At 37.8% G+C, this 14,427-nt stretch overlaps 1 protein-coding gene across 1 annotated transcript in view; it reads left to right on the top strand.

The window, feature by feature from the left end:
* LOC131222953 (probable RNA-dependent RNA polymerase 5) overlaps positions 1-5,900 on the top strand; it is a 95,916-nt gene extending 90,016 nt beyond the window's left edge. Inside the window, exons 12-19 of the mRNA XM_058218213.1 lie at positions 1,189-1,337; positions 1,613-1,835; positions 1,960-2,185; positions 2,617-2,762; positions 3,607-3,769; positions 4,828-4,966; positions 5,058-5,221; positions 5,473-5,900. Of these exons, the coding sequence (XP_058074196.1) occupies positions 1,189-1,337; positions 1,613-1,835; positions 1,960-2,185; positions 2,617-2,762; positions 3,607-3,769; positions 4,828-4,966; positions 5,058-5,221; positions 5,473-5,709 (1,447 nt within the window). The 3' untranslated portion in view covers positions 5,710-5,900. The remainder of the gene's footprint in view (positions 1-1,188; positions 1,338-1,612; positions 1,836-1,959; positions 2,186-2,616; positions 2,763-3,606; positions 3,770-4,827; positions 4,967-5,057; positions 5,222-5,472) is intronic.
* Positions 5,901-14,427: the final 8,527 nt, after the last annotated feature.

Genomic DNA, 14,427 nt, shown 5'->3' with positions numbered 1-14,427 from the left:
TGCCCCTGCATTACATAGCTTTGTGCTTCAATGCTTCATTATGTTGCAATGTAAATTGTACCTATTGTAGCCTCTTCATATAAGTGATTCTAGCCTTTGATGATCTATCACATTACTTGTTTGGGAGCTTGTATATAGAGGTAAATGGGAAATGGAACCAGAGGAATTGAAATGCATTTGAAATCCATATATTCTGTTTGGATGAGAGTAAATAGGAGGAATTGGAGGGCATTGGAAATTTTTAATATATTCACAGGAACGTATGTGATATCCCAAATTAGATTTAATATCTCAAATTAGTGTATATATGTGTTATTTAACAGAATGATTGTAATAAGCCCAGTGAAATATGTACTTTAGCCAAAATGAGAAAATTTTGAGTCTTTAGTGGTTCACAAACATAAGGATCATAGACAAGCAACTTGCCAACACTTTTAACTGTCCATTTAGATGACCAACCTTTGGATGGTTTGGATCATTCTATTGGTGTGCTTTAAGTGATGTAACTGGCAATTGAATCGTTTTGGAATATCATTAGCATGCCATGTGTATGGTAGACATGTGCATAGCGCTACCTTTGTTTACTTGTGAGACTCTCCAAGGGAGCTCAAAAAGGCATTTCACCCGATTTACTTCTAAATCCTCTCTCGTAGAGAGGATTTCATTTACATGCCTATTTACTCCCATTTCATTTCATTTTCATGCATTTACTTTCTTCCAAACACACCTCAAATACCATTTAACTCCCTTTACCCCCAATTCCCCCCATTTACCTCCATTTACTACCATTCTATACTTCAATCCATGGGATATTTGTCACTCTTGTTGATTTATGGATTCAATTAGCTAGCTGCAACTGTAAACAACTATGAATATGTTACAAAAGATATTTTTATTGTCTCGGATAAGCTTTGGTGGTTCTATTTTTCCTGCATTTGGTGAAAGTAGTTGAAGGTGATGGAATTTGAATCAGGGGATGATGGTTTGCCATGGCTACTTATTGCATAACGTAGATGATGCATTATGTAAGATTGTGAAAAGCAACCAGGGTATATAGGTAGCTAGACCTTATGTTTAATTGTGGCTGATGCTCATGCAATGTACTTTTAGTGCATGTACTTCATGGTTCTTTGTTACCTGTGAATGTGATGTGAAGAGTTGATCCAAACTGCTTGTCTTCCTTTCTAGCAACCAGCCAAGGAAAACGTACCTGAATAAGAATTTAATTCCACTACTCAACTATGGAGGTGTCCCAAAAGAATACTTTATGAATCTTTTGAGTAATGCTTTGAATGATGCTCAAAATGTTCATTCCAATAAGCGTCTTGCATTGAGAGGTATGTTTTCTACTTAGACATATTAGATGTGTTGTTGAAAGCGAGTTTAAATGCATATGCAACTGTCATAAATTTCTATCATCATAGATTTCTTAAAATTTTAGAACTTCTATAGAAATCTGATGTAGTTTTTCCGTGTTGCTTCAACATGTTGTCATCCACTTGTCCCAGCTGAATAACCTAGAAAGTGTTCTTTGGGAAATTTGTTCTTTTAATAAATATTTTTGACGCCCTCTATAATAAATTCCGCTAATTACTAGTGCTTACAATTACAGCTGCATTGAATTACGGAAACATGGATGATTTTCTTGCATTGAGAATGATTCTCTGTGGAATTCCTCTTGATGAACCGTATTTGAAAGATCGCTTGTCAGTGCTAATGAGAGAAGAATTGAAAAGTCTCAAGGGAGGAAGGCTTCATGCCAGTGAGTGCTACTATTTGATGGGAACTGTAGATCCGACTGGAATGCTAAAAGCTAATGAAGTTTGTGTTATTCTGTATGTAAATTTGTTGCTATATTACTCTGTTTATGAGATTCCTCTGATTGTTTTAGACTAATGTGGTATGTTTGCATTTGTACCTAGTTAACATTGCCATGCTTTATTTCTCACTAAAATACAGAGACAATGGGCAAATCTCGGGAAATATATTAGTATACAGGAATCCTGGACTACACTTTGGAGATATCCATGTTGTCACTACGACTTACATCAGGGAATTGGAGAATGTTGTTGGAAATTCTAAATATGCTATTTTCTTTCCGACCAAAGGGCCGCGATCATTGGCAGATGAGATAGCAAACGGTGATTTTGATGGGGACATGTACTGGGTGTCAAGAAATCCAGAGGTTGGCAATCATTCCCTATTAGTTTATTAAGTAACATATGTTAGCACAGGTCTTTCTCAATATCATTGATTTTGGCACTTGATTTTTTCGTGTCAATTAATTGGTGGACATGAATATGTTATTTCATTAACATGTACATGAGTTCCTCACTATATTAGTAAAATATTTAGTTTCCTCGTAAGTCTTAGCTTTAAAACGCCCAATTGTTCTTTTCTCAAGTGTATTATTTAGGAATCATTTTATTTTTTTTCTGAAAGGATTTTCACAAGAATTAAGACAAGATCTTGGGTAACATAAAGGTACAATACGATTTTAGAAACTATGTTTCCACAATACTGAAGAATTCTTTATACATTTGTTTCTAGCTTTTTTAGAAATGTTACATGATTTTTCTTTAATTTGATGTTGATCACATACTACTGCTGCTTCAGCTGTTGGGTCATTTCAAAGCAAGCAAAACATGGGAACCAGTTTCTTCCAAGAGTAAAGTGCAGCAGCGCAAGCCATCAGAATTTTCTGCTGAGGAATTGGAACATGAGCTTTTTCAACAATTCTTGGTGAAGAGGTTTGAGCCAAGGTATATGCTATCACCTTCTTTTTTCAGTGATAAAAACTAGTGTAACATCTGTCTTAAGACAAGCTTGTGACAAGTTAAGCTTCTAATGCAGCAGCATCTCGGCGAACATTTAATGCTAACTTTTGTGAATTCTTTGGAGAAAACATTTGCTTCCTCAGTAAACATGTTGAATTCTCTCAATAACAGAAGTGAAAGGGTTCTACTCCTCCCCTTGGCATTGTGGTAGGTATTACCTCTGCATTGGACGGTGCTGCAGATTTGGCATTGTAACAAAGAATTAGAAAGGACTACATTTTAGCACTAGATAATCATCATCATTATCATCATCTAAGCCTTATTCCCAACTAATTGGGGTCAGCTACATGAATCCTGTTCTGTCTTTCCACCCTATCATTGAAATGTTAGCTTGTCGGGAATATGCACTAGATGAGGCTTCCAAATGATCTAGTCTACAGTCTGATCTGTATACTTTTTTTTTTCCTAGTTATGCATATCTGGACGAAAGTTGCAATACATCTAATTATGGGTATCTAAACCCTAAACCCACTACACCAAATAATGCAGAAAATAAACCATGTAATATGATATTACAAGGATTTTGTCAGTCATCAAGCTTTGTTCGTTTACGTATCTTTCTAATAACTAACAAAAAAATGATTTGTGGTATCTCGCTGCAATTTCACTTAGTTGATTTCCCTTACATAAAATCTGTAAACAATTCTCCATGATTATGAAGCACAATATTAGTCAGGGACATGAAATTTATTCGATGATCGTTTCACTTTTGCAGTGCACTACGCATATTTGATTTTGGTAATTGATTTTTTTTTTTCTTTTCTTCCAGTTATGCTATGGCCACAGCTGCAGATAGCTGGCAGTCTTTTATGGATCGACTGTTGACGTTAGGAGACGAATGTGCTCAGGAAAAGGATTGCTTGAAAGAAAAGATGATTAAGCTTATCAGTATATATTATGATGCATTAGACGCTTCGAAAACTGGATTGAAGGTTAGTTGAATAATAGATGCTGAGTTTCAAGGTTTATTTGGAAATATAAAATCCATAACCTTGATGTTCTCATTTATTTGGGATATAAAAACCCACATTCATGACATACTAAATTACTCATACAATCTTTTGGCAGTCAGAAAATATACAAAAACATAGATGGGCCCCATCATGTGTTTGTTGTGGCCTGAAAATAAGGTTCGTCCAGTTTTGTTGAGCTGCACATGTATGGAAATATTGGATGATTAAATAGGGATAGCTGTCCACTCAATTTACATGTGTGGACTACCTTACGAACGGACTGCCCTGGTTTTTGAGCCATGTTCAAACATTGGTTGATTCAGACTTGGTGCTGACTGTGCATCTGGGAAACAAGAGAATAATGGAAGTGGACATCCAACCATAGATCATCATCATCACCATCAAATCCTTGTCCCTCATAACTGGGGTTGGCTACACATATAACCATAGATTTTTTCCGTAAAATCCAATCCCTGGACCGATTGGAAGATCCAACCCATTCATCATTTGTCAACCACCATTCTCTCCTTCCAGTCAAAAAGCTGTTCGTGAAATAATTTTACTTGAGAGCATTTAGCTTTCCCATTTTGGATAGGAGGAATCAATGTGAAAAGAATTCGTTATGCAGAAAATCACTGTTTTCTGTTGTTTGCATTGCCAAAAACAGTGAAGTTCTCGCTTCCATTTCCACTGCATTTATTGAGGTTTGGAAATCATGAATTGATTACTGTTTTTTTCGCAACAAAATCACTATTTTCCAGTGTTGGATCGCAAGAAACTGTGAGGAATCTTCTTTAGCATTTATTGAAGATTTCTCTTGAAAGAGAAAGCATGATTACTTCAACAAAATCACTATTTTTCACTCTTTGGATTGCAAGAAACAGTGACGAATCCTCAATACCATTTCTACTAGATTTATTTGTTTTGAAATCATGATTACATTTTTTTTCATGTCCTCAACTCGGATTTGTCCAATCAATCTATTCCAGGGGACTTCTGGTTCCTTATGTAACTTTCCTACCTCTATTCTGAAACAGGTAGAAGTTCCCGAGGAATTGAAGGCTGAAAAGTTCCCACATTACATGGAAAAGCATAATTCATACCATTCAAATTCCATCTTGGGGATGATTTATGATAAGGTGGATTCATTTAAAGAAGAATGTCAGCCTTCGGAAGGTGAAGATTCATTTATTCAAGTGAGCAAACCATATTTTTTACTAATTCATCTGTATTCTCATCAAGTTGTGTATGCTTTTATGGCATGTAGAAGTATGGGAACTTCCTTGCTTCAGTGGAGAAATTCCCAATTCTTGCTTGATGGAATGGAAGGAACGTTACAGAGAGTACCGAACTGAGATGACCTGTGCCATGTCTATGGTTGGTGAATCAAAAGACTCTGCCGCAAACGAAATTATACAGAAATATAAGCGGGTATTGCATGGAAATCTTTATTTTAGCAATGGTTGTATTATCATTCTAATGCCCTTTTCTGATGTTAAAGGGAAGCTAACGTCTCACACCTGTTTTTTTGTGCAATATCAAGTTCTATTATCATTTACTATTTTTGCCCATGTGGGGCATTTTTGGTAATGAAATTTTGGGTGCTGATCACAAATGAAAGTGGGGATGTTGCCTCTTGGTAAATGTGCTGACATGTCATGTAATCACTGGTGAAATTTCAGATATTATATAGAGCTGCAGAGTTCGAAGAGAGCAGGAGGAACAGAAGAGAGATCTTTAGTGAGGCTCTTGCTATCTATCGACTCAGTTACGATTATGCGAAGAAAACCTCAAAGGTTAGAAGATGCAGATTTGCATGGAACGTTGCAGGCCATGCTCTCTGTCATCTGCACGCCACAAAACAGAATGAAAGTTCGATTCTCTGTCTTCCGTCTGTACTGCGTGAGGTCTTGGGCTAACCAAACACTAATTGTTTGTCAACCGGTAAAAAGGTGAGATTAGTAGATGGAGATTATGTAAATAGGTCGATATAAGGTCGTGTTTTTATTATTGTACCTTGAATAATATGTAGAAGCATTACTTTGTAGCTGCCCCAATTTGCGAATGAGATGTAAAAAGGCCTGACATGAAATGGTCTCAGTTGAGAATTCAGGTGGAAATCCAAATCTCCTCTGCCAATAGCTCTGTTAGGTATTTTGAAGTCATGTTCATGCCTTTATTTATATGCCTGGACATCATTTCCTTCCCCTACGTGCACCTTGTACATGCTCTTTTACATCCCTTGTTGCAACCATCTTTTTACTGAATCCTCAGTCGTCAACACAGGAAAAATAAAGGAAAGAACGAAATCGATATTGTAAAACACTCACAAAATGAAGTTATACAACCATCACCATCAACCTACAATTATAATGATTTTTCTATTGGATTTGAATGTTGAGGTCTGTCATTCTGTTTATGCATGCAACCCAGCACTTGTCGTCTGTGCTACCAATCGAGTAAGATGTTTTTGTTGTCATTGTGTTTTAAATATCACAGCAGCATGAAAGGCAGATGCGTTTGTGTGTTATAGATGGGACCCAGCAGAAAATCATCAAAAGCGGCCATGGTTCCTATCTCTTTTTCTTCTTTTTTTTCCTAGCATGTATGTAGTTAGTGGGAAGCTCCTTTTGAAATGTAGAATAGAAACTGGTAGAGAAGTGTTACGCATGTAGCTACTATTACTTTTTGGCCGAGCGAAATGGGCTTGTCACTGCAGCTGATTGAAGAGGAGCTTTGGGCTTCTACCATAGATGGAGGAGAATAGAGGAATACCATTGATATGGAGTCTTCATCTTGCATGTGGAAGATCAGCCTTCCGATGACGTGCTTGTAGAGTCCATCAATACATGCCTAAGTAAAACCATAACCAATGCATTATAGTCATTTCCCAAAAGAGCTCTTCTAAGCCCATGCACGTCACTCCACAGACATCCCTGTGCATCAAGTGAACTCCATTGTGTAGATGTGTAAGACTTTATGTAGAATTGTAAAAGGACCTTGTTGTGCATTGAGTATGAAGATCAGATGAATAAAATAGCATACCTGGTTGGGACGAGATTGTTGTAGTAGGTTGGATGTCGGAGTCATACTCTCCTTACACCCTTAGAGAAGCTACGATAGGGCTGTAACTTTTGTCAATTGTGTTGGATTGGGGACCAGCCCTGATTTATAATGTAGATGATAGAGGAGTTTGAAACCCATCAAAACTCCTCTCCTTAAAGGCTCCACATGCATTTGCAATCTTAGTTCCACTTGGATACTGTTTGTGTATTGCAACTATAGCATTTCACCCCTTACACCAATTCTAGAAACATTACAACTTAGTGGGGGTCCACTGGTACGTCAGATCACATTATCCAGCTATTAGGACAATCTAGACCGTTGATCAATAAGGCCTACCTCATAGAATTCTTACAAGATGATCTCACTTAAAAGTCAAGCCGATCAACACAACAGTTGGACAACACCTCAGCTAACTCAGAATTTCTGATGATTTATCTTCATTGTACAAGTGTTGCCTGCCTGATCCATGGACTGTTCTTTTTCAGGTAAGGCCATCTGCTTGGTGGGGTCCACCTAATGCACTTGGTTGTCCCACATGTACCCTGCTTGGCACGTTTTGGGTTGTATGGGCTTAGTAAAAACTGTAATAATGGGAAGTGAAGATGGTGATTACCTTGATCTTAAGTTCACATTGGTAGTATTAGTAGGACCCACCAGAGGGTCCCATCATTTCACAAGTGCTCCTGGTGTTCCAACAAATGGTGTTTGACTTTGACTAACAGAGGGCTAATGACTTCACCCATTATTTTGGAAAAAAGATAAATTTACCCATATTTTAAAAAGAATTCAAATATTATCTCTACCATTTATCACTGCAGAATCCACTCGGCTAGTGAACTATGTTGTGGGCCCCATATTAATGTGTGTTTGATCCATGCTGTCATTCTTCTTGAATCATTATTTCATGGCATGACCACAAAAATAAAGAAGATTTGAATTTCAATTGGACTCCACGATACGAAAACAATTGCTAATGAATGCCTACCCTTGATTTTAACGTGGCATACCATGACAATTATATAAAATCTAATCCAACCATGAGGCGGCCTATTAAATTTATGCCTAGGTTTAAAAAATCAGATTCAATTGTGATTTAGGTGGCCAAATAATTGGAAACGATATCGAGAGTGAGTGTTACTCTATACTCTTTTCAATTATGTAGTCTTCTAGGATCACAAATGAGCCCAAAATGTGGGGTCTGGACCTGATATGGATAGCGCAAATATGGTTTATGTGGATTTAAAATACACATCAATCTAGGCCACCCAATTTTTAAAATCATGCCCTGATTGGATCACCAGAGTATCAAAGTTTCTCTTTTCTAAAAAGGGCACAGTATCAAAGCTGATTGAGTCTCCATCTAGTAGGTCTCTGCAGGGCCTATCATGATGTATGGCTTTATCCACACTGTCCATCCATTTTGCCAGATTAATTTAGAGCATGAACCCAAAAATGAGGTAGATCCAAGGTTCAAGTGCACCACATATATAGTGGGGATTGAACGGCCACCATTAAAAACTTTTGGGGGTAGCATAAGTCTTGGATCAACCTGAAATTTGTTTTTAGGACATGGGCTCAGAAAAAAAAAAAAGCCAACAGGGGATATTGTACATCCACCATTAAAAAATTCGTGGGGCCACAAAATTTTGACAGGACAATAATTATGTGCTTTCAGTTGATCTCACTGAGGATGACCTTATGAACAGTTGTGTAACCTTATGAACGGCTTTGATTACCTACAAACGTCACAGTTGACCTTAATAATGTTTTAAAATTAGGCACATCCCTTTACCACCGTCTCCTTTCATGGGGCCCACTTCAGTTTGATAGCTCAGAAAATGGTACAACTGTCCATTCATAGATGACTTGTATAGATGGAGGGCTCAGATCATCAACCCATTCATCCATGACATAAAGAGGGAGAGAAATGCTTGAGATGAAAAAAAATAATAATAATAAAATAAAGGGATTTTTATGTAAAAATTCCTCATAAAGGTTAATTTCTCGAAAACATTCCCCCGGCTTTCATATTTCCTAAATCATGCCTCCAAACATACTCATGTGGGTAAAATGATATATTTACTCTTATTTTATAAGAAAGAAAGAGAAAAAAAAAGAAAAAAGGGACGAATGCTAATGATAAAGAAAGAAAGTATTTATAAGCGCACATCCATATATGTCCAATAAAATTATGTATGTACCACACGATATCATAGTCCAAAGATGTAATTCATTCATTAGGCTAATTTGGCCTTGTATGTGTTTTCCCAAAAAGAAAATCTAGTTCAATTAGGATAGAGGCTCTAATATTAGAAACATGTGAATGAGTTGGAGAAAAACTTCATATGTTTTGTAAACTGTAGCCCATCATATTGGCGGATCAACTTAATTCTTCAGTGTCGTTTGAATAGATGGACTGCATCTTGAACTTACCGTGTAATGCTAGATAGTGAGTGGCTACTGGATCTACTGTCCTGATCACTGGATAATGGCCCCACACATCCACAGTTGTCCTGGTGATTGATCACCCAGTAATATATATTACATAATCTTACCTACTAATAAAATAAGAGTAGTCTATTATACACATGCAAAAAGGTGGATGGATGGGTAGTGTACATCCAGTAGGCCATGCCATGGACAGAAACAAGGGTGTTAATGGGCCTCATGGATAAAACATACAGGCTCCATAGATCCTGGGCTCCACCCTGATGTTTATATGCCCATCCATATATCTTTCTTAAGGTCATTAATTCCTACTTGAATGAACCGAGAGCACAAAAATTGTTAGCCGCACGTGTTTCCATCCTCGTGGATTCCCGTTGTGTAAACTTGAGTTTTGGATCTGCGTTATTTCTTGTCTCATGTCTTAATATCATCTGGAAAACTGATGCACAATGGATTTCTGAGAAATGTCATGGTGAGTCCCCTGTAGTTCCCATTGCAGGAAGTTCCTTTAATTATAGACGGAAGTAGATTACCTATTTCAGTGGTGGAGCTGTATGTCTGTGAGTAGAGCTGTACACGTGTTGAGCTTGGCTCGGCTTTGCAGCAGGCTACCCGGCTCAGCTTGATCCTTGAGTTTGATTGGCCAGCTTGGATCAGCTCAATCGAGTTTGAACTGAGCTCGAGCCGAGTTCAAGCCAAGCTAGAGCTAATCTTTTGAGCTGAGTTTGAGTTTAGGTTTTATAATTTTATATATATATATATATATATTAACATTTACAAATTATTTATATTAACTGAACCCAGTCTGAGTCGAATCGATTTGAGCCAAATCAAGCTCAAGTAAAGTTCTTAGCCGAGTTGAGTTGAGCTCGGTCTAACTGTGACTCTGCTCGAAATTTTTTTGAGCTAAAAAAATCAGCTCAACTCAAACGCAATTTCGAACCAAGACAGGTTGAGCTTTTCTGAATCGAGCTAAGCAAGTTAACCGAGCTAACTCAGCTCATGTATGGATCTATCCATGACCCACTTCGTCCATATGTTTTTGAGCCATAGGGCATGATTCTAAAAATCAAGAAGATCCAAAACTCATGTGGGCCATGCCATATGAAACACTGGGGATTGAATGCCGGGTCTGACAGAAATTTTGCAAGGGAACAATGTTTGTAGCTACAGTTTATCTGAGTGGTAATAAACTTATGAGTTATGAACGATTTGGATGTCATATAAATATCATGCTCAACTCTAGTAAGCTTTCCACGGTGGACTTTCCATTCTCGCTGTTTTGTTGGTGTGGCTGACTTGAGTCTCGAATCTTCCTGATTTTTATAATCCTGTCTTATTGTAGTCTTTAAAAATAGATGTACAGATTGAATTTGTCACGGACATCTCTGTGGGCCCCATAGAACCTCAAACACTGGCATATCAACGTGCACAGGCAAGGCAATTCGCTTCCGTCATATGCAGCCTACCATATCTCCTCTTTAAAAATTTTGCTTTTGAGCATTGCTAAATTAACCCACACGCGTGTCTAATAAAGTTCATATGTATGCCACACATGTGCTAGAAGAAAAATTGACACAAAACTGCTGTCTTATTCTAGAAAAACGTAAACACTCGGTAATAGTGTTCAACTAATACAGAGGATTACTATTTAAACCTACAAAAATAGAGTAACAAATTGCATGAAATCTGGGGGAAATTGTATGAAATCTGGGGGCAATATTTTCAACGATATGCTCTGTATCTTGTCTGATTTCAAATTTCAAACACCACCAAAAATGATCTGATTTGATTGATTTTTTTTCTCCAACGTACATTTCAAATTTCAAACACCACCAAAGAGGATCTGATTTGATTTTTTTTCCTCCAACGTAGATTTATCCTGCTAGATCTGGGTTGTGCTAATAGTACCAACATGGCATCTGAAGTATGAGGTCTAATCCATTAGTCAGAACAATACCTTTGTATGGATGCCTTAGCTCAAGAATTAGGGCCTATATGGATGCCTGTGAGTTGGGTAAGTGGGAAGTGACTTACAGGGAAGTCACTTACAGGTGGTGTTTGGTGGAGAAAATTCGCCTATAAGTCACTTACAGACAAATCTACAAAAAAGTTGAAAGGGGATGAGGGTGAGAAGTGACTTTCCTGTAAGTGACTTTCACATGTAAGTGACTTATATGTAACTTAAAATAACTTACAAGCATCCAAACAAGCCCTTAGGTAGATTTACCTGGCATGTGGGCTACAAATTGCAAAACAATTGAGTAGCTGAAATTCTCAAATGAGGTTTCTTTCCAATTCATCCACACGTGCTAATGCTAATGGGATCCAATTTTATTTTTGATTTTTTTTAAAGGAACATGTATTGGGTCTGTCTAACCTAATGAATGAATTAGATCTCTTATATATGTGTCATGCAGCGGATGTGCAGCGTATACTTCACCTTTAGTGCACACACATGTTTGATTAGCAAAACTCAGGGCTCTTTAGGTTTAATCTCATTTCTCAGAATACGAGCAGTTAGGTGATTTCATTTTCATTATTAAGTTTGGAGTTAGGGCTGTACATCGAGCCGAGTCGAGTCGAGGTGGACCATGCTTGGCTTGACTCGTCCATGCTATACTCGAGTTCGAGCTCGAGCTCGAGCTCGCCCTCGAGCTCAACATTGAAGCTTGGCTTGTTTACCAAAGCTTTTGAGTCGAGTTCGAGTCGAGCTAGTGGTTCGAGTCGAGTTGGGTTTATCTCGAGTTGAGTCGAGCTTACCTCGGTAGGGTAAGGGAAAGAAAAAGAGGGAATGGGGACGAGTAAGTTGGTAGGGTTTTTTAGTAAAAACTTTTAAGTTTTAACTTTTTTTTAAAAAAACTTAAATATATATATTATATATGTTTAATATTAATATAATATATATAATATATTATTAAAATATATTACTCGAGTCGAGCTGAGTCGAGCTCGAGCTTTGAGTCAAGACGAGTTCAAGTCGAATCGAGTTGAAATACACCATGGTCGAACTTGGCTTGAACTCAACTCGAGCTTTAGTAAACAAGCTTGACTCGCCTTGAGTAGGCCTTTCAAGCCGAGTCAATCCAAGCTGAGTTGAGCCGAGTTGAGCGAGCTTTTCGAGCTAGCTTAGACTCGTGTACAGCCCTATTGGGAGTTTCGTGAATAAAAAAGCTCATAGAACCTTTTGCTGAAAACCATGAATTTTTGGATTTTTATCCCTAAAATAAATGGATTAAAAGAAACAAGAATATTATTGATTTTTAAAAGTATAGCGCAATAGACATAGACGATCCAAATCGAATTGCATACCAAGTTGCTCCTTAAGCTTTTATTGTAATAAGTAAACTTTATTGGGCTCGCTGTGAGTGTATGTGGTTTATCCACGCTGTCCATCCGTTTGTCCAGCTCATTTTAGGGGTTGATCTCAACATTAAAGCATATACAAAGGTTAATTGGACCACACCACAAAAACGGTAAGAATATTAATGATTTCCACAGTTGAAACCTTGCTAGGGCCCAAAGTGATATTTATTTGTCATCCAACCTATTCATCAGATCACACGGACATGGATGAAGGGAAAACACAAATATCAGCTTGATCCAAAACTTCTGTGGGCCCAAGAATTTTTCAACAGTAGAAGTTCAATTTATGTTGTTTCCTATGGTGTGGTCGACTTGAGCTTTGGATATACTTTATTTTTTGTCTTAAGCCCTAAAATTATCTGTTAAAATGTATAAATGGAGTGGATAAAATACATAAGTTAGGGTAGACCCATAGAGTTTACTCACTCAGCTTCCTAGACTATAAGTGATAAAATGGCTAACAGTCACGCAAATTTCCTACTAAAAGCCCTTACCAAGAACTTCCTGCACAAGGATGCTTAGGGGGGCTTATTGAGATGTTTTTGAGAAATCTACCCTGTTTATCTATCTGTAGAGTTCATTTTAGTATATACGACCTAAAATGATATGTATCCAAAAGTTAAGTGGGTCACACTAGAGGAAACAATGAGGATATAGTGTTAACGTTGAAACATTCTTGTGGCCATCAAATTTTTGTGTTAGGCAATTTTGTTTTTGGTATTTTCACTTCATCCCACTGGTAATGACCTTATAAACAACCTAGATGACATATAAACATCAATGTAGAGCCCAAGAAAGTTTCAACGATAGGAATTTCTTTCCCCAAATTTCTCCCTTATATGACATATACACCTCATTTTCTGTTCAATACCCTATTAAAGAGTAGTAGGTGGGATAGGATTAGGAAATCCCTCCTATCCCAGACTTGTTTATACGGCGATGAACATGGGAGGTCTTTTGTCTTCTGTTGGATTTGGAGGAGACGGGGAAGGATTGTTGAAATCGTCGTCCACTACTTCAGAGAATAGCTGATTACACACGTGCATAGAGCCCAGTTCATCTATAGGCAGACACATGCAAATATGGAGTGCATGTGAAAGATCAGAGCTCCCCATGTGGTTGCTAATAATGCTCAGATCTTCTAGGTAGCAACACTCTTCTCAGGTCACAATGTACAAAAGGAACTTTTTTTAGCCGTTCATTTGTTTTGTAATCTGTGGCCCACCTTATTTGTGAATTAGTATGAACTTCTTTGAAGTATATGTAAACAGTGTATTTCACCTGATGGAAAGATCCGATCTCGTACACATATTCAATGTTAGCACATTTGTGGGCGTATAGATGGGCATAGCCACCACACGCGTGTGGAATCAGCAAACTGCCTCTTTTAAGAAGCTGCTTGACGGTTGCAATACACAGCACCCAAACAAAACACCTGCTGAGCATGGGATTGGCGTCTATACCCAAAAGTTCCTGACCATCCACTGATGGCATTAAATACAACTGACACGGTAATTCCATGCACCTTAATTGGCCTAAAGCCGCTTGCTCAAACAAGGCCTAAGATGAGCTGTCAAAACGGATGAAGAGAGTGTATTCCTCACAAACATATTTGTGGGCCTCACCCAGCATCTTTGGGCAAGAACTTCCCGCCAAAGACTAGCGGGTTTAGATAAAGAATTTAAAAGCAGGCTCTTTTCAAAATTGGGCGCGAATGTGAACTAGCTGGAGACGGAACAGGTACTCTTTTGGGGCTA

Source organism: Magnolia sinica, chromosome 13 (assembly GCF_029962835.1).
Source record: "Magnolia sinica isolate HGM2019 chromosome 13, MsV1, whole genome shotgun sequence".
In the NCBI taxonomy this organism is placed as follows: domain Eukaryota; kingdom Viridiplantae; phylum Streptophyta; class Magnoliopsida; order Magnoliales; family Magnoliaceae; genus Magnolia; species Magnolia sinica.
Note: the sequence above shows the minus strand (reverse complement) of the source record. Positions and strands in the feature narration are given on the sequence as shown.